Genomic DNA, 21,871 nt, shown 5'->3' with positions numbered 1-21,871 from the left:
ATATATACATATATATATAAAACTGTATAAATATATGTAGATAGATATACATATAACATATATGCTGGTTTTCAATTTATTCACTTTATTTTGGATAAGGTTTCAATTATATATAATCAAATTGACACATATCCCTCATAGTTGTTATTATTTTTGATATTCTTAGAAAGGTACTTTAGAACCAAAGATTTTTCACCTATTGTATTTATTGTTGTTTCATTATTTAGATATGTCTGCTATTCTGTTTTGTTTATTTGCTTGTTGTTTGCTGTCATTTTATTATTTCATTTAAATTGTTGATGCATTTAATTGTTGTTCGTTTAAATTGTTGATTTATCTGGACTATGTTGTTGATAAAATTGAGGTCCAGGGTTTTTTTCCCAATGCCTAATCCATTTTTCCAAGACCGTTTATTAAATAATTCAATTTTTGAACTTATTTTATGTTATCTTACACTAAATTCTCTATAAATTCAATTATATTTATATAATTCACTTTTTCCCATTGTGCTGCTTATTACATATACTGCTTTAATAACTAGTTTTTAAATCAAAAGTCCAACTGTATTGGAAAGCAGCTCCACATGTCTCTTTTTTTGGGAGGGGAAATTTTCTGGCTAATACTGCAAGGTTATCCTTTTAATTAATTTTACCCATTTATATATTACATCGTCACCAAAGTCTATGTAAAATATGCTTATCTGTAAAGATTGAATACAGTGCAATTTGAGTTCTCATATTTTAAGCAAATAAAGTTATTGCTGTCCTTTAAATTTGGTGATGTTACTGATTTCATTATTTAAACAATATAGACACAGGAGGGGAACAACACACTCTGGTGCCTGTTTGGGTGGCAGGAGGAGGGAGAGCATCAGGAAAAATAGCTAATGCATGCTGGGTTTAATACCTAGATAATGGGTTGATAGATGCAGCAAATCACCATGGCACACGATTACCTATGTAACAAACCTGCACATCCTGCATGTATATCCCGGAACTTAAAATAAAATAAAAATAATATAAGCACATTAAAGAAAATCTAGAAAATAAATTTTTAAAAACTTCCATTTCAGCTTTAGTTAGCATTTACTATACCTTTCCATAGATAAGTATTTTCTAAATTACTGGATTTTACTTTGCTCAAGCCAGAGAACACGAAGGTGTATAAAGAAAACAGTTAGTAATCTTTCACCTTTATTTTTCTCTTCTACCTCAAGGAGTCAATGCTATCAATTTGGCATGTATCCTTTGCCATTGTTTTTCTCGCTTATAGAAATATACAAAAATATATTCGTACACATATGTAGAATTGTGCATTGTTTTTCCTTCATGAACATTCTCCAGCTCAAAACATATTTGTCCAATTTATTTTAATAGAATAGTAGTAATTACAATACTGATACATCATAAATTGTATAACCATTTACTTATTTCCCACTATAAGCAGAAATACACATATAGTCATAGCTATAAATATAAATATGTACATAGTTATTACACATGTAGTACATATCACATATTTATATATGTGTTTGCATATAGTGTATCCATAGTATAGGTCCCAATAAGTAGGATTAAAATGTATGCATATTTTAATTTTAAGATGTATCAGATTAATTACTAAAAGTGTTGTAACAAGTCATACTTCCAGCAACACTGTAAAGGAGTTTCTGTTTCCACAATCCTTAAATAGCACTAGATTTTATAAGACTTTCAAATCTTTGTCAATCTATGGATTTTTAAAAAATCTTATTTTTTGAGTGTCATCTCTCTGAATACTAGTGATTGAAGCTTCTTTTTATCGGTTATTTTAATTCAGAAAGCAAATTGCTCCTTTTATTCTTCATTTTTCTCTAGGTTTATTTTATTAACATTTTAGGATCTTTTCGTATATTAGGCATGTTAACCCTTTGTCAGTTTTTGTAAACCAAATTGTTTCTCCCAAAATGCTTTCTTTTGCCTAAATATTGTGACTTTTGTAATAATAAGTGTTTAATTTTAATGTACTCAAATATGGTTTGTATCGATTTTTTGTCTTATAATCTCATCAAGTAAACTTTAACTATTTTTAATTACAACTCAATGTAGCACATTATAAAAATTTTGAAATGCTGAGTGTGGGAGGAAAGAAAGTTGGCATGCTACATAATCACCTTTAGTGCTATAGAGCATTTTTTTCCAGGATTTTTTTTCTCATACATATTTTTAAAACTAACTTTAATTCTACTGAAAACATTAGTTTTCACTATAATGAATAGTATACTACTTCTTTATACCACATAATTTCAAAAGCTTTTTGTGTGTGTGTATTTCCATGATGCCAGATTGACCTCCTAGGAAGTAAAAAACGTCTACTAGAAATTTTCAGGTCTTACCACCAGACTAGTTTTGCTTTCTTGTATTTTTACTTTAAAAAGACATTTGACAAAGATAAAGACAGCCGGGCACAGTGGCTCAGGCCTGTAATCCCAGCACTTTGGGAGGCTGAGGCGGGCGGATCACGAGGTCAGGAGATCGAGACCGTCCTGGCTAACACGGTGCAACCCTGTCTCTACCAAAAAAAATAGAAAATAAAAGTAACCAGTCGTGGTGGCAGGTGCCTGTAGTCCCAGCTACTCGGGAGGCTGAAGCAGGAGAATGGCATGAACCCGGGAGGCGGAGCTTATAGTGAGCCGAGATTGCGCCACTGCACTCCAGCCTTGGCGACAGAGCGAGACTCCGTCTCAAATAAATAAATAAATAAATAAATAAAGACAAACCTCAGAGTGAATGCAGATATTTCACAGCGTGCATAACCATGCAGAACTTTAAGTTTCTTATGTACTATTTTTATTGCCTCAGCAAGGTCTGTAAATTAGACTTTGAAATATCTTGTGCACCTGTGCACCTGTGCCATGTTTCATTGTAGCAGACATGAACCCAGTCCTACTGGCATTTCAATTTTTAAATCTTTCTAGATGAGATCTATCTTCTCTTTGTGGAAAAAGCGTATTCAATAGCTATAATGTCTGTATTGAGATAGTATACTAAGAAAGCACATAGTGGACAGAGCTGCAGTCCCAACATAAGTAAAACATTTCCAAAATAAGATTATTTACAGGATTTTCATATTTTTCGTTTTTGTTCACCATGATTAATCTTTCTCTTATCAGGTATCTGGCTTGGAATTCTCGAAGGAATCGGTATATTGGCTGTGATCACCAATGCATTTGTAATTGCTATTACTTCTGATTACATCCCACGTTTTGTCTACGAATACAAATATGGCCCCTGTGCAAATCATGTAGAACCAAGTGAAAAGTAAGGTTTAAATTTAAACATTCTCCTGATATGTTTTACATTTGTAATTAAAATGGGATCTTACTGGGAAGTTTTGTTCTATGACCATTAAGGGTGGTGTTTCTAAGCCTTGCATTTATAATGTGTTTATTAGATGAAATGAAGCAAAATAAAAAGGACAACAGTGTTATTATAGCAAATAATCTTAGAGTCCATCTAATGTTTTTACTTGGAAATGCATCGCAAGTATCAAAATAGTAAAAAATGTATTTAGAAGTTACATTCTGTAAATAGAAGTTATCTTAGAATAACTTCTTATCATCTGTATGGTAAGAATGTCATCTTCTTACCATATAGATGTGGAAATTGCAACCTATATTGGCTAATCAAATTGCTGAATGGAGCAGTGCTAGTTTCTGGGGAGAAGCAGAAGTTGAAGGAACTGTCAGCTCTGTGACTAGAGATTTTCAAAAGGAATTTACAACTAAGGGTTTTCAGGACGCAAAAAATCCTGTCTCCCATGTATTTTCTTTTAAAATTTAAATCCAATCTTTACAACACAGTTTCTCAACCTCTTCTCTGTTGATGATTTAGATCAGGTAATTCTCTCTTTTCATGGGGGTCAGAGGGGCTGTCTTGTACATTGTAGGATGTTTAGCAGCACCCTTGTTACCACCCAGTAGATACCAATAGTAACCTCCCTACTCCCCAAGTTGTGACAACCATAATTATCTCTGGGCATTGCCAGATGTCCTCTGGGGGACAAAATCACCCAGTTTAGAACCACTGCTTTAGGTGATACAGGTTTTTTCAGCTCTTTCCTTACTGAAACAAGGTACTGGGGGGAAATGTAAGAGAGCATTGGATTTGAGGAACAGAGAGGAGTTGTAGGCACATAACACAGAGCTGTAGCTGGAGATCAGCCTTAGATATGGAAGAAGCGACAGGAGAAGCTGCTTCTCCTGCTTCTTGCAGGAGCAGCTTTGGGTATACAGCTGATCTGGATGCGGGACATGTGCCACAAGCAGGATGAGCCCTGGAATAGGAGGAAATCCACTGTTAACTCTGCTGAGGAACAGACGTTTTCTCAGATCAATGAAATACCTTTCTGGATATAAATGTCTCAATTTTTCAGATAAGTGATAAGGGAATGGATATTTCCTTCACATATTGCATATTTTGGGTCTTGTCACAGGGTGTTAACTTGAAGCCAGATGTTTTAGGTTTGAGTTCTAACTTTGCCTTTTAGTGAAAGACACATCATTAATCTGGACCTAGTTGGTTCATAATAAGAAATGTTCGGCCGGGCGCAGTGGCTCACGCCTGTAATCCCAGCACTTTTGAGAGGCCAAGGCGGGCAGAACACAAGGTCAGGAGTTCGAGACCAGCCTGACCAACATGATGAAACCCCGACTCTACTAAACACAAAAATCAGCTGGGCGTGGTGGCGGGCGCCTGTAATCCCAGCTACTCGGGAGACTGAGGAAGGAGAATTGTTTGAACCTGAGAGGCGGAGGTTGCAGTGAGCCGAGATTGTGCCATTGCACTCCAGCCTGGATGACAGGGCGAAACTCTGTCTCAAAAAAAATAAAATAAAATAAATAAAAAAAACCATAGCCCTTATGCTTAAGAAATGGTGTCTGAGATAAGATCTTATGAACTGTAAAGCACTATCTAAGTGTAAGTGGGATTTTGTATTAGTAGTTTAAAAAACCCTCTTTTTTCTTAATTCAAAATAATCTAGAAGCGGATGTTAAGGATTTAAAACAACGCTTGTTAAGGAGCCCGTTTCCATAGCATTATTTGCCAGTGTCTTCACTGCCACCTAGTGGCAAGTGACAATGAGATTGACTGGGTATCTAGTACTCTACATTCCAGAGCCTGCATTTCATATAGATAGCCCCCGACATCTTCTCCATATTCATCGGTTAGGAATATAGATTAATTTCAAGCAAAGATGTGGAGGGCTTATGTTACACTGACACTACACATTCAGAGGAGCACCCTGTTTAATTATTTTCCATGTGTGCTTAGCAGCTACATTGGCATAGATTAATTCAGATTGGAAATTTTTGGAGGGGGCAGAAGGACAAGATGACAGTGGGAGGGGAGGATATTGGCAAGAGAGTAGATGAAATGATAAATTATTGGCTGTAGTATGGACAACGAATGGAGTGAAACCAGCATAGCTCTGTAATTAAGAATTCAAGGTTTAGAATCAGATAGATGCGTGTTTGAATCTAGGTTCCAACAACCGTTGTCCGAGGGCAGTCCTTCTTAACATGTGGTCTGCAGATCTCCTTCAGGGGTCCATGAAGTCAATGCAATTTTTATAATGAAATTAAGATATAATTTGCCCTTTTCATATATTGACATTTTCCCTAGCAATCCAAAAATATTGGTGAATAAAGTTTCTGGTAGTTTTGCGTAACTAAAGGCAGTGGCACCAAACAGTATTAGTAGTGATTGTATTCCTCACCATAATTTGGCCAACATAAAAAATTTCAATAAGAAGTTCAGTGTGTCCTCAGTGAAGCAGCAATAATTATTGATTTAATAAAATCTCCACTATTGAATAGATGTCTTTTAAATATTTCATGTGACAAAATAGGAAGTGTGCATAAACCACTTTCTGCCTAATTCCAAAGTGTGATTGATGGTCATCTCAAAGAAAAAAAAAAACACTCATGTGATCGTTGGAGTTACAAACTGAGCAGATTTTTTTCCAACATGAAATAATGATTGCCAGACAAACTATGATAATTCAGACTTGGATACTTAGCAGTCTTTTACAGAATGCTCACAACTAGCCTGTCATTTTTAAGAAAATAATTGCTATATTTATTGCCATTGAAAAAGTTTAAGCACTGAAGTGAAAGTTAGAATTTTGGATAACTTTTATTTACCACTTTGAGCTTAAAAGCTTCCCAATGCTGATAGATTTTTTTCTGATAAAAATAAATGGTGATATTAACAATCGTGAGTTTTTTCATGGCATGTAGTAAAAATATGTCAACATTTGGAAGAGCTGCATGATTCCAGGAATGAATATTTTCCAAATAACCCATATTTGATGTTACAAAATCATGAATGAATTAAAGACAAATTTAAAATACAAGTTAGACTTAGGGATTTTAATGTAACAGAATAAAAACTTCATTGATATGGTTTAAAATTCCACATTGCAACTAAATGTTAGAAAGTATCACATGTAGAGCTTTCAGGGAATGTCAATGAAAAATATCCACAATTTTTTAAAATACTATTAAAATAGTCTTAATATATGAGACCAGATTTTCTGTTTATTCTTCGACCAAAGCAACATATTGCAATAGATTTTTTTATAGAACCAGATATGAGAATCTAGCTGTCTTCTGTTAAAACAGGCATTAAAGGGATTTGCAAACATTTAATGTCATTCTCAGTATGTTTTTCTCTTGGAAAATATAGGTATTTTTCTTTAAGAAACGGGTCATTTATATTAATTTACCTTAATATGAATTATTTTTATTTTTAAATGAAGTAACAGACATTTTCTAAATTTCTCAGCTTTAATTTCAAATATGTTAAAATATTAATGATACATCTTTGTGAAAAAAAGAAAAAAAGCTTCTTCAGATCCTCAATAATTTTTTAAATGCAAAGGGGTTCTGAGGCCAAACGTTTTTGGAATTGCAGGCCTAGATAAAGTTACTTAATCCCTTTAAACTTCAATTCTTTAATCATTATGATGGAGATAAAATATGTATCTTTTAAGGTTGTTGTAAAAATTAATTAATTTTAACAATTCTTTGAACTCACCTAGATCTCTAAGGCATTGGTCATAATAACTGATTCTTGCCTCCCCCCCTTTCCTTTAATGTCCTCTTTTCAATCCTTAACCATCTTACACACCAGTTGCCCAATCACCGTAACCACTTCCTTGGATACGTAGGTCTTTCCCCCATTCACTTTGTTACGGAAATACAGAATCACATCCTTGGTTCTCCAAACTCTTTGTCTACTCTGCACTGCACTCATGCAGCTGCATGTGAATGAAGGAAAATGAACTACCACACCAACTAGTTTCACTTTAAATTTGTTTTACATACTTTGTGTGGACCTGACAAATGTATTTTATTTTCCTAGTTCATTCACCCATCTACCTTTTTAGAGAAGTTTGTCATCCTTCTCCTTGCTCCTCAAGCCTTCCGCACCTCCTTTTTTATTCTTACTCTGACCTGATCTTGCTTCCTACTTAAGAAAAATTGAATCAATTAGAAAAGATCTTCCACAGACATCTATTATCACATCTTCCTACCTACAGTATGTGTCCCATATAGCCTGCCTCCTCCAAGTTCCTAGAAATAGAACCATCTGTGCTCCCATTTTGAAGGCAAAATTCCTCCACTTATGCCCTGGATCTCTTTCTCTTTCCCTGAGACCATCATTCTAGTAATTCACCCCTTTTTCTCATACATTATGTATTTTGCCTCTATTTACTTTTTCACATTAACATTGAAACATGCTTTTATTCTTCTAGTCAGTAAAGTCCTCCTTGTCCCAGCTGCCTTCCAGTTACATCTTTATGTCTTTCCTCCCATTTATCACAAAAACTACATCCAAAGACCTTTCTCTTCCTATGTCCTCCAATTCTCCTTCTCCTCTTCCCTTTTAAACTCTCTTCAGTAACACATATGGCCCATGGCTCCGTTAAGGTGTCATGATGACTTTCACATTGTCACACCCACTTGTCGACTCCAGTTCTCACATCATTTGGCCTCTCAGCAGCATTTGACAATTGATCATTCCCTTCTTAATATACTTTATTCACTTGACTTTCAGAAAGCCACATAATTTTGGTTTTCCTGCTACCCCACCAGCCACACCTAACCAATCATGTCTGCTAGTTCTCCTCATCTCTCAGCTTTGATTTTGGAGTTCCCCAAGGGCTCAATCTATGGACTTACTATCGTCTGTATTTCTGTTTATTTCCTTGACCATCTAATTCAGTTTCATGGATCAATCTACTCTCACACCTGAATTCTAGCCTTGAATATTCCACTGTCTACTTGGCATCTCCTCTTACATGCCTCATAAACATCTAAAACTTGCCATGCCCAAATTTAAAGTCCAAATTTCACCCAATCCTGCTTCACCTTCGGTCTTCCCCATCTCAGTTAACAGCAATTTCATATTTATAGTGGCTCAGGCCATGATCCTTGGTAATCAGCCTTGAATACTTTTTTTTTTTTCACGCCCCACACAATCCACTGGGAAACATGTTGACCCTGCTTTCTAAACATCTCCTTTTCATACCACTTCCACTGCCACCACCTAGCGCAAGACACTATCATCTCTCACCTGGATCCTTGAATAATCTTACTTAAAACTTAAGTTCATTCATGTGATTCATGTGCTCAAAACAAAGTAGTATCTTCTTATTTCACTCTAAGAGCCAGAATCCTCCCTAAATTCATACAAAGTGAGCTTCTTCTCGGAACTCATTTTCCAACACTATTTCCCTCCCTCCCTTTGTTTCCACCACCGCTGCCCTCTCACAGTCCCCAGTACATGCCAACGACTCTGCTTTTTCTGCTTGAAACTGCCCATCCCCAGATACCCTCATGGCTGCTTCTCTCAACTCTTACTCTTTCCTCATGTTACCTTCTTAACAAAGTCTACCCTAAGGACTCTATGTGAAATTTTAACCCTCTAATTCCAATTTCCCTTAGCCTAATCTATTATGTTGTGTGGTAGTCAAAGGTTTACATTACTTTCTTTAAGAACATCGAATTTCTCCAGCACCATTTGTTGAAAAGACAATTATTTCACCAAGGATGGCAGGGCCATTCTTGTCTTAAATCAGGTGGATGTGTATTTGTGGATCAGTTTTTGAACTATCTCTTCACTGGCCTATTGCCTTTCCTTGTATGAAGATCACGGTGTCTTAATTACTGTAGCTTTACAGTAAGTCAATATTACGTGCTGTAATCTTCTGTACATTTTCTTCTTCAACACTGATGTTGCTAATATAGATTCTTTACATTTACATATAAACTTTAGATTCAATTTATCAGTTACCATTTTTTAAACATTTGAGAGAATTGACATTTTAACAACCAGTCTTTAAACATGCTGACTCCATTTACTGAAGTGTTTATTGAATTCTCTGAGACATGTGGTTGGTTGGTTTGTTTTTAGATCCCAGCATAGAGGTCCTATATGGCATTTTTAGATTTATACCCAGATATTTGGTATTTGTAATGTCACTATAAGTAGTATTCATTTAAATTTTATTTTCTTTTGTTTGCTGCTGAAATATTTTTTCTATATTGACCTTGTATCTATCTAGTGACCTTGCTAAATTCACTCATTAATTCAAATGGGTTTTAGATTATTTTATATTTCCTATATACATAACTATGCCATATGTGAATAAAGTCATATTTATATATTGTTTCTTTGTGTTAACTCCAGTTAAGTGTTTGTCTTCTCACTGACTTCAGGAGAAAGTGTTCAACATATGAAGCATTTCGCTGTTAAATATGATATTAGCTATATGTATTTATGTAGACATTCTTCATCAGATTAAGATCCTACCAGATTTTTGGTTTGTTGAGTAGTGTTTATTGTATCTCCAGTTGAATTTTATGAAACATGTTTATTTATTAGTATAATCGTGTAGTTTTCTTTTTGTTCTATTAATGTAGTGAGTTCCACTGAGCGATTTTATATGATAGAAAAAAACCTCATATTGCGAGAATTAGCTCCACTTGGTCATGAGATTCATTTATGGCCTATGGACAACTCAAACTTATCTTTCGGCCTTCCACTGCCTCAAAACTTTTGAGAGGCTGTTAGTGGCAGGCCCCCTCCTTCTTGCAGTAGGACTTGTAGAGGCCTTTTTCTCTTAAGTGCTGTGATACTCTAGAAGATTTCATTCTGCCTTTTGAAAACCAAATTCACTCCCACCTCCAGCTTTCCAGGCTGCCCAAGAATTTAGCAAATATCTCATGAGAAAAACATCCAGGCATTTGGGGCGTCTGTACCTTCCAATCTGTCACACCAGCCCCATGCAGTTGGTAAAACTCATTGGTTTCTATTGCCCTTGGTACAGACTCTAATGTAAGAGTGTACCCTAATTTAAATACCAGGAAATCAGGGTTAAAAAAAAAAAAAAAAAAAAAGCTACTGCACAGTTGAACTGAGCCTAATTCTTAGTATTTACCCAGATTTGGCAAATGAATGCCTCCAGGAAAGGGAAAGAATAGGTGATTGCCAATTTCCCTAGGGAGGACTTTTCTCTCTCTAGAACATTCATTCATCTAGTTCTTGTTTCCATACATCTTCATTGTCTTTAAAAACTGGATTTTTGTTACTGTAGGAATGCTGACTTAACAATATCCCGTCTGGAAGAATTACTTCATTTTTATTTTCATAGCACCTACTGCATTTTAACATTCAATACAATTTACTTATTAATTATGTTTATTGTGTGCGTATCTCTCCCCTCTCCCACCCTAGTAGAATGTAAGCTGCACAAGGATAGGGTTTTTGCCTGTTCTGTTCATTGTTAAGTACCAAGCATCGAGAATTTTTCCAACAAATCATAGGTCTTGAATAAATATATATGTTGAATAAGTTAAGTAAAGAATAAGCAATGTTTATTAACTACTTAATTATAATTGAACAGTATTATGTGCATGCATATTTATAAAACATATTTTATAGAGTTTTAATACATAGAAAGTAATTATCAAAATGTCTAGTGTGTGGTAACTACTTAATAAACATAAACCAGATGAAAAGGCAATATAGGAATTATTGGGAGAAAATGGCAGGGCAGGAATCTGTCTCATTAAGGTACAATTATGAAAGTTAGGGAATGGAATAAAAGAGCTTAGTTGCTAAAAGTTTATCGTTAGAATGGAAAGAATAATACATTTATAAAATCCTGGCATTTGTAATAAATTAATTTGGCTAGAAATGTATGAATCTTTGAATCACATGATATTTTTCTTTTCTCCCAGTTGCTTAAAGGGATATGTCAACAATAGCCTATCTTTCTTTGACCTGAGTGAGCTTGGCATGGGAAAATCTGGTTATTGCAGGTACTTATCATAGTTTCTTTCCTGCTTGCTTTCACCATTCCATGTATTCCCCACTGCATGTTAATGAGCACATTTAAACTGTTATTTTGGCATTTGGGCAATCAAGAAAATTCGGACCTCCACTGTTTGATCTCTATTTGTCATTCTCTTTGTTTTTGTGGATTTCAGGTACAGAGACTACAGAGGCCCCCCTTGGAGTTCCAAGCCCTATGAGTTTACTTTACAATACTGGCATATTCTTGCTGCTAGATTGGCCTTCATTATTGTATTTGAGGTTAGTCACAAGCTGAGTTGAAAATGACTATGGATAAATGCTCTTCTAAATGATTTATCATCTGCCTCTTTGAAATCAGTTCCTCACAGACTTCCACAAAAACACTTAAGTAGGTCCTGTAAAAGGCTTTAATACAATGAAAGCATTATTACAATTACAGAAAAGCAAGCGCTGAATAATGTAAGAGTGTACATTAATTTAAATACCAGGAAATCAGGGTTAAAAAAAAAAAAAAAGCTACTGCACAGTTGAGCTGAAAACTTTTGAGCCTCCCACTTTTGAGTCTTTTAGTAACCAAGTTTAAAAAGGAAAGGATGATTTTCCTCATCTGATAAAGGAATCCATATCGATTCATTGGGGTGGAAAAAACTGATTTTCTGAACAATCAATTCCAATTACAGTTGATCACTTACATATTTGTATAAGGAACACTGGATGATTCAATAAACTATGCTTGAGAACATTTTATTTAAAAATGCAGAGACTTTGATTATCAGATCCATACAATAATATCTGATTGTAATCCTGTGAATAAATTTGGCAGAAGCTATTGTATTATTGCCTCATTTAGCATATAATTATTTCAATACAGTGAAGAATTTAGTACTGGGATATATTGAGTATATACTCTCTGAGGTACCACTAAGGTCAATAAAAAGACTTTAAATGCATCTATTTTACATGGCCACACCAATTTATTCAGAGAAAAGGTAGCCATATCTAAGAATTTTGGAACAAATATTTTTAAAGGTAATATACCTCTCAACTGATCTCCAAAAAGTACTTCAAATTTTGTAGTGAAATATCCTTCATCTTTAAAATGAAATGCTTACCCCTAAGGGTATCATCCGGGACTGAAATTCTATTACTTAATGACTTTGCACCTGCATACATGTCTCCTAATGAAGTGAGAGTGTCTAACATAAGAGTTAAGGCATATTTCCAATCCAGTGATTAAAAAAACTTCTATTGTGTTTTTATTTACACTTCTTCTCCCATCTTATTTTGGAGCTCAAATGAACAAAGTTAATAAAATGCATGGATTCAAAGCAAACTGTCATCTTTGATCCATGTAATTTCCTCACTATTTTTTTCTTCTTCTTTCACCATTGCTAATTCCATTACCCACTCATTCCAAAAACATCCCCTCCCTTTTCATCCGTATGAATTCTCCCACATATTTACTTGCATATGTGTTTGTTTACCAAAAAAATGCATAGTATTAATTTGAGTGTTCTTTTTCAAAATTACTTCAATGGTATTGTTTCATGAAACTTATTTTGTGCCTTACCCATTTTACTGTTTTTAGATATAGAGAGAGATTGATTCACGTTTAGAACATTTTTTCCATCTTCTGTATGATATTTCATCAAATTTATTAATCCTTTGTCAGATGGATAGTTTGGAAATGTTTTCTCAACTCTATGAGTTGTCTGTTCACTCTGTAGATTTTGTTTATTTGCCATGCAGGAACTTTTTAGCTTAATGTGATCCCATTTGTCTATTTTTGTTTTTATTGCCCATGCTTTTGAGGTCTTACCCCAAAAAAATCTCTGCCCAGGTCTGTGTCCTAAAGCATTTCCCCAGTGTTTTTCTTCTAGTGGTTTCATAGTTTCGGACTTACACTTGTCTTTAATCCATTTTGATTTTATTTTTGAATTTGGTAAGAGATGGGGGTCTGTTTTCATTCTTCTGTGCATAGATATCCAATTTTTCCTCCACCATTTATTGAAGAGACTATCTTTTATTGTATTAAATATTTTCCCCTTAGAGTGCCATTTAGAATGAGTTGAATAAACTTTTTAATTATAAAATAATTATGCATTAAATTCCACTAGTCAGTGTTATTCAAATTATACTAACTTGGCCAGGTGTAGTGGCTCACACCTGTAATCCCAGAATTTTGGGAGGCCGAGGCAGGCAGATCATCTGAGGTCAGGAGTTTGAAGCAGCCTGACCAACATGGAGAAACCCCGTCTCTACTAAAAATACAAAATTAGCCAGGTGCAGTGGCGCACGCCTATAATCCCAGCTACTCAGGAGGTTGAGGCAGGAGAATCACTTGAACCCGGGAGGCGGAAGTTGTGGTGAGTCGAGATCGCACCTTTGCACTCTAGCTTGGCCAACAAGAGTGAAACTCCATCTAAAAAAAAAAAAAAAAGAAAGGTATACTAAATTGTTTTTTCCTCAGGGACTTGAAGCATATCCTGCCTTACTAATTTAATTATAGCAAAGGTTTTGAATTTTATTCCTATACCCTTAAGGCACATTCCCGGATATTTCTGTGAATATCAAATATTTTATCAAGAAAGAACTTCTGATTATTTGCTTTTATATGGAAAAATATGACCTGCCTTACTATGATCTACTCTGCAGTACAGTTTCTTGGGACACATATAATAAGCCCAGTTAAAGTACCTTGAATTCTTCTTTTCCACATAGACTATTATCTACTAAGAATCCATTAGGAAAGTGTTATTTTCCACAGATTATGCTAACTCTATTAGTATCATGTTTTTTTCCTCTCTGAGAAATTAAAAGATCTACTCTTCTTCCTAGGAAAAACAGGATGCAATTATAATAACAGGAGGTGATATTTAAGCAGGGCTCACACTATGACAAGCAATCCCCAAGCCATATACACACATACACACACACACACACACAAATATATATATATATACACACACACACACACATATATGGTGTGTGTGTATTTATATATATATACACACACATATTCATTTAATACTTATGCCAACCTTTAAGAGGTACTACTATTATCACCATTTTAGGGATATGACACAGAATATAGGTGATTTGCCTGAGGTTAAAGAGCTGATAAGTGTAGGATTCAGATTCAAGCAGCCTCATTCAACATGTATACTTCTAACCACAGACACACTGCCTTTGAGTTTTATTCCTGCTTTTTTTAAAATGCATTACTTTTGTCAGTTCATTTTTCAAAATATTGACCAGGCACAGTGGCTCCCACCTGTAATCCCAGCACTTTGGGAGGCCAAGGTGGGAGGATAACTTGAGTCCAGGAGCTTGAGGCCAGTCTGGGCAACATGGTAAGACCTTGTATCTACAAAATTTTTTGAAAAAATTATCCAGGTGTAGTGGCAGGCAACTGTGTTCCCAGCTACTTGGGAGTCTGAGGCAGGAGGATCACTTAAGCCTAGGAGATGGAGGCTGCAGTCAGCTGTGTATATGCCACTGCACTTCAACCTGGGCAAAAGAATGAGATGCTGTCTCAAAGAAGTAATAAAAGTAATATGTTTTTCATCATAGAACAATTATATAATAAAGGTAAAATATTTAAAGCAGCTATGGTGATATGTGAACTTAATAGACATGAAAAATGCATTTTTTGAGTTTGAGTCTAATGCTAGCATAACAGGCAGATTGCATTCTATGTGGTTTACATGATATGTGTTATGATCTATTGGACATGGGTTCTCCCTGGATATGATCTTTCTTATCTGTGTATAACAATTCATGTCATAATAATATTACATAATATGTAAAGATTTTATAGGTATGAATTTAGGATTTACTTGGTGCTTATAAAGTGATATCAACATGTTACAGCAAAAAGAGGAAGTAATTCTTTGTTTTGTCCTGATACTTATGTGAAGAAGGCAACAGTAGTGTTTTCAATATGATTTTTGAAGGTATTAATATTCTAGATAGCACATACTAAGTTCTGATGCTTGATTCAAGGCAAATGCAACATTGTTCATTGTTGTACTTTTTTATAATTAACATTTCAGAATCTTTGAAAACTGTACTTTTCACATTTAAATTTGCAGCACCTTGTTTTTGGGATAAAGTCATTCATCGCATACCTGATTCCAGATGTACCAAAGGGTCTACATGACCGAATACGACGGGAGAAGTACTTAGTTCAAGAAATGATGTATGAGGCTGAACTGGAACATTTGCAACAACAACGGAGAAAAAGTGGTCAGCCTGTTCACCATGAATGGCCTTAGTTGACACCTGTTACCCAGTAGGGGTGATAACATTAATGGGAAGAAATGATGGCAACTTTGAATGCTAGGTGGAATCTAGGAGGAGGCATACTTGGCAAACCACGTGTATAATATGCTACTTGGAAATGTATCACAGCCATATTTGGGATTTGAAATATCCAGGCTTGTAGGGAAGAAAACAATGACTTGATGACCTTAAAAAGGGTTAGATTGACATTGCAGGAAGCCAGGATGTCATTCTCAGAACCAGTCTCAGGGAGTTGTATGCTTGGAGACCTCTGCCTTCCATCAACTGCAGTGTAATGAGAAAGAGGCTGGTGAGGTTTTCAAAGACAGATTTCCATGTAAATGTTCACAAGCCAGGCATGGCTTAAAGTATCAAGCAGTCTTCACCCACATACTAATTTGACTTTGGAAAGTATGGTTGAGTTCAGGTACTTATAAGAAATGACTTAAACAAATTCTTGCCTTGGCTGCCAGAACTCCACATCCCTTCAGTTTACAGGTTGGTAGGAATTGCCCTTGTCTCTTGCTGAGATTATGGTTCTGTGCCACAGGGGATTTATGCTGCTTTACATTGACTATGCAGTTGAAGAGCTGTACATCACCTTTAGTAGTCAAACCAAAAATCCAAGATTCCAAAAAGAACAGCATTCATTGAAATAATATTCCATTGCATTGGCTACTTCAAGTCTGTTTTATCCCTGGCAGAGCCAGTTGCACTGCAATTTTTTGTATTAACTGCCAATAAAGCCACATACTTATGAAATATGAATGGCTATTCTTATATAGTTTAGAACACAACTAATCCATACTTTATTGTGGAAGGCTGTTTTATAATATATTTAATTTTTTCTCTATGATTTATTACAACTCTCATGGAATATTAACTTGAAATGCTGTACATACGTTGGTTTTCCTTGTCCCTTTGCACTTTGATGGTATGTAGTATATGTTGTGGTTTATGCAGCTCTGACACCAGTTTTTGCTATTGTCATATGTGTATTTAGGAAAACTGAGGCCAGATGCTCTGCAACACTTACGCTTTTTCAACAATGTGCACTCTTACTCATGAACTAATGAAAGCAATGCATGAATATAAATCTATATTATTTGTTAAAAAAAGAAAAAACATTTATTTGTGTTTTAGTTTCTTTTTTTATCACAGAAGGGAGTTTTATGTTATTATTTCTTTGATAGTTTTGATTTGGTTTATTTTTAACAACTCTCTAGAAACAAAGTCAAATTAATCACAAAAGACGTAATTTTGCTTTGTTGGGGAATTTCTATTTCACCGTCAACTCTGTATCTATGAGTATGTCTGTTCCACATACAGATGAGGCAGGAGTGATGGTGCCCTCAAGAAAGTTCAGAGGAGGCATAAGTTGTGGAGGTTGGAAAGGAAGAAAGAGAAGAGCTGAAGTGAATGTATGGTAGAAATTAAGACGTTTCCTTGCAAAACAAGGAAATCACACATATGCACAACTACATATTTATGGTTACTATGATTATTATTATTTTTCCAATCAAGCAAAGCACCATTATTTCTAATATTTAAAAGACCAGATCAAACACAATGGAAATAAAGCTACTACGTATATATGCTAGTGTTTCTCTAGTACGATTATGTTTCTCTTACTAGAAAACTATTTTCTAAATATTAACACTGAAAATGTTTTGTTAGCTTTTCCTTCTTTCTCTCCAGAAGAAAAGCGGATAGATGATAGCTGTTTCATTGTTTGCTTTTGTCAAGCATATTCACTTTCCTCCTTGTCCTCTGATTCTGAGCAAAGGACTCTGAACTTAGACTCTGAACTTCCCTCACGTGCCCTTGTTATGTGAGACTCTTCCATTCAGATTCCAGAGAGGTTCTCACGCTCCCCGTCCTTATTTGTAGCAGTTGTAGCAACTAATTCTACTAAGTACAAGGGAGTTTTACACTCCTCCATTTTTATATCCTCTGCATTTATTTTGCTTTGTTAGGTACATGTAAATACATGCCTGAGTATAAATACTCTCTCTACCTATTAATAACATCAACCAACATCTTTTCCAAGTTAGGGTCACAGAACAGCAACATTTGTCTGAGAGTAGTATAAAGAATAATGATAGCTGTATCCTTGAGAAGTATTTCCTTTCTGTGTTTTTATATAGTCCCGTTAGGGTTTGAAACCATATTGATCAACTAGAAAGAAAAATATGAAAAGAGAAAAATATTTTAATTTAAAAATTGTAATACATTGGTTTATAAAATGCCTTCTCTGATACTTTCAAAACAGATGTGAAAAAGAGAAAAAGAAAAAATTGTCTGAAATGTTTATTTTGTGAAAAAGTGCAATAGAATCTAGTTATGCCTTCATCATTGTTGACAATAAATACTGACAGCCCCTTGCAGTGTGTTAGTTTTAGATCACTCTGTTTTAGTTGAGAGAAATGTTTTATATCATGGTTTTTATATGAATACAAATTACTTCTCAAAGATTTATAGCACACGCTATTCTCAGGAATTCTGTATTACATGAATGCTGCTTATATATTTTCATATTCTAACTTGTCTTTTCAAGCAAATAACTAATATATATGTGCATGCAGTCTGCCTTGACAAGTTGTTCCAAGATGAAGAGCTTTCACTGTACAATGTGTGGAAAATCACTGTAGATCATGCCTGAAATAGTTTGTAATTGTCTGAGTCTGTGCACGTACTTTTAGATAAAATGCTGCTGAGTGACTGCATGATGAGATACAACTTCTGAATGCTGCACATTCCTCCAAAATGATTCTTAGCACAATCTATTGTATGATGGAATGAATAGAAAACTTTTTCACTCAATAAATCATTATTTGATATGGTATTTTCCCTATAATTTGCATGTTAAATTTAATTCTGCTTGCTTTTTAAATATTGAATTGAAATCTGTTGTGTATGGGGAGGGGGTGTTGTTCATTCTTTTCTCTGCAAGGCTAGTTCCTTATTCTTGCAGGCCATTACCATACTCTTAAAAAGGTTTGACTCTCTTCTGATAAGATCATTGTTTTCCTCAAGGTGTTTGCACGTTATAAAGTGCTGGTGGGGAACCACACCTGTCTAATGCTTTGTATTTAGACACAGATAAGAGAAGCAGCTCTTGATTAGTTCTTGTGAGGGTTAACAATAGTGTCATCACACATAAACCCTTTCTCTTTTTCACATTTATGCTGGCTTCATCAATCACCATCAAAATTTCTTTAGGACAGGAATTTTTGCACAGATACAGTGCATGCTAAGGAGGGAGGACATGCAGGAGCACCACAGCCAACTGTCAAAAAGAGGCTACCAATTTGCCCATTGTTTTCTTTTTTTTTTTTTTTTTTTTTTTAATGATGGTCAAAATGGAAAATCCAGGTGGCCTGCAGAGTTGCTTAACTGATAGGGCTTGATTGACTATCCTGTCAACTGGGGGCAAGTTAACATAAGTCCAGGGTATGTGTGTTGTGTGGGGGTGTGCACACACACACTTGCATCTTACCATCTTTTGTATAAGAATCAGTGAGCACTTACTATCTTTGAAAAATGCCCAACTCAGTCCTACTATGGTGACCAGATATTTCCACTCTATTTCCCCCAAAAATCACGGTATTAAAATGGACTCTGGGTATAGTTCTAGGTTTTATCCAGGGAATCAGTTAACATCTTACCTCATTCCTGCTATTCTTACTGGCTCAGAGAGAACCTTTTAGGAGTGACCTGAACAACCCAATTTCTGATGAAAAGCCAAACATTTCCCTACAGGCATTTCTATTCCAAATGAAATATGACAACAATACATAGTACAAAGGGGATATTAATTGGGCTTTATCTTGAATCATTGATCAGCCCAGGCTTCTGCTAGCTAGGATTGATACCCTTGTAACAGTGATAAGTTATCTTCAATTGAATTTGCCATCTGGCTTCATTTGAAAAAACATACCCATGATCACATTTGATGGCTTTTTTGTTTTCTAGAGAACACAAATGTTACCCTCACTGCATCCTAGCCACATCCACATCCACATTAAGATGTCTTTTTTAGGAAAGTAAAATGAAACAAACAGGTTGGTAGAGAAAAGTTTCATATTTGGGACCAGTTCTAGTATCTGCTACTATCAATGTCTACCCTCAAAGAGAAACCTATAAGTAAGTCCAATTTTACTGCTTTGTGACTGTATGTGTGTGCTTCTGCAAAATTCTCTCTAGAAAAAGCCTCATTCACATGCAGCCAGCCCAAAGTGGAAGTCTTCATTACACTAGACAGTCAGTTATACGGGCTCTGCTTTACATCTTTCCCTAAGAAGGAAATAAATGAGATTTTCTGGTATAGACCTTCATTGACATCCTCAGTGTTTTTTTCCATCTTAATTATCTCTATGTGGTTAAAGTGACGTCTCTGCCCTCTTTGTTTTTCACAAAGTAACGTTTCTTATATTATTAGTTGAAAAACAAAACTTTATGAAATCTATTTAGATACTCCTGAAAAAATAATTGTCATGTAGGTGGCTAGCCCCATGTGCTATTCAAACTGCCTCAGTACCATTACAATTATTTTGAATTGCATATTGATATATGAAATTCAACCCTACCAGTAAAGTCTTCAGGGAAAATTAAGTATCTTTCCAACAAGTAATATGAACAGACTTCCATTGATCTTTACCCAGCGTATTTTTCTCTCTCTGGTGAGAAAAGAGAGATTGGGTGGCAGAAAAACCGGATGGCAAAGATAATTGTGGAAGCAATGTTTTGAAGATGATAAAGACAATTTAGAGTCTTTTCTACCCATGCAAAAATGTCTAGTTTACAGATCCTACTTTAGTATCTGCAGTGCACACGCCCTGCCTTCTTTCTGGCTGAAAAACCACAGTGTAGTTCATCTGTTAACACTCAGAAAAAATGAAGATTTTTTTTGTTGACTATGTTATGATTTATGAAGCTAAATCTAGTAAGTCTAGATTTTGGTGACAACTCTAACCAAAGAATAAACAGCCTCATTTTCAGTGTTAAAGATGAAAATACACTTAAAAAGATACACAATTTTAAGGTTATACAATTTTATCTTCCTAACGTATACATCCATTGGCCTCTATATTGTATTTTTCAAGTAGGAAAGAGCTATTGGAATTCTATAATTGAAAAAAGAATTTGGGGACGGCCAGAAGAGACAACAATGGATTTCTCCATTTTTATTCTCAATAGGAGAAATTATGTTGCAACCATATATTTATCCAGATGATTATAAATATTGATTTTATTGTTCCTTTTACTCACTACAGTTACCCTGCAAATCGTAAAAAAAAAAAAAAAAAAAAAAAAAAAAAAAAAAAAAAAAAAATCCACTGTATATTGTTATTAAACATTCCTTCCAAATTCTTAAATTCTAAAGCCAATTTAAGGAAGCTTTGCTCTGTTGAAATAGACTGAATCAATTTTTCAGAAGGTGACCTATTAGCATTCTTGAAAGTAGTTAACATAAAGGTATATAAACTTTTACAAAGTGTATTCCAAACCAGTCAATAATATTATCCACAAATTCAGCCTGCTTATATTATACTATACTGCAAATAAGTGATTTGAGGGTTGCTTGCTTTTATTAATATGGCAGTTAAATTAAGATATTAAATAAAGAATTACATGAAACTACTCTTAGCATTTTAAATGTGTCAAAAGCAGATCCTGTAATAGGAATTAGGTGTTCTGAACACCTGTGCACACACTTGCTTTAGCAACTTAGGACACAGATGAATCGTTTCTGGAAATTCCTGAGGATAAGGTCCACAAAGGATATCACCATTATTTATTGCTTTTCTTGATTTATAGTAACCTATTTTATTAAGTTACAAGCCCTCTCGATGATTATTTCTGTGTGTGTGTGTGTGTGTGTGTATGTGTGTGCGTGCGCGCGCTTCTTAACCCATGGTAAGCTAAATATTACAGGCATTATCCAAAACATCAAAAAGGAAGTCATGTTATATAATATGAAAAACCTTATTTTGGTATATGCTTACTTGGTCACCTGGTGGACCTGCCTTAATCTATAAGGTTTTAACAAAAGATTTTAGAATAGATGATTATCTTCTTTTCCATTCCTAACCCTGTAGAAAATATTCACATTGATAATTCCCATGCACTTAAATCAAAACTTAATTTAAAAAAATAATTTAAATAATTATATATAAATCATTTAACTATACTTGTTTATAGGCATTTTTCCTAATCTT

General features: G+C 34.8%; 1 protein-coding gene across 2 annotated transcripts in view; it reads left to right on the top strand.

Annotated features, from left to right (window-relative positions):
* Positions 1-18,995, top strand: part of ANO3 (anoctamin 3) — a 466,581-nt gene extending 447,586 nt beyond the window's left edge. For both annotated transcript variants that reach the window (XM_008003915.3, XM_008003923.3), the window contains 4 exons: positions 3,152-3,299; positions 11,291-11,371; positions 11,540-11,645; positions 15,461-18,995. In XM_008003915.3, coding sequence (XP_008002106.3) covers positions 3,152-3,299; positions 11,291-11,371; positions 11,540-11,645; positions 15,461-15,643 — 518 coding nt within the window. In that variant the 3' untranslated portion in view covers positions 15,644-18,995. The remainder of the gene's footprint in view (positions 1-3,151; positions 3,300-11,290; positions 11,372-11,539; positions 11,646-15,460) is intronic.
* The last annotated feature ends 2,876 nt before the right edge of the window (positions 18,996-21,871 follow it).

Source organism: Chlorocebus sabaeus, chromosome 1, assembly GCF_047675955.1.
Source record: "Chlorocebus sabaeus isolate Y175 chromosome 1, mChlSab1.0.hap1, whole genome shotgun sequence".
NCBI classification, from domain to species: Eukaryota; Metazoa; Chordata; class Mammalia; order Primates; family Cercopithecidae; genus Chlorocebus; species Chlorocebus sabaeus.
The sequence above is the reverse complement of the archived record's forward strand: the minus strand, read 5'-3'. Positions and strand labels throughout refer to the sequence as shown.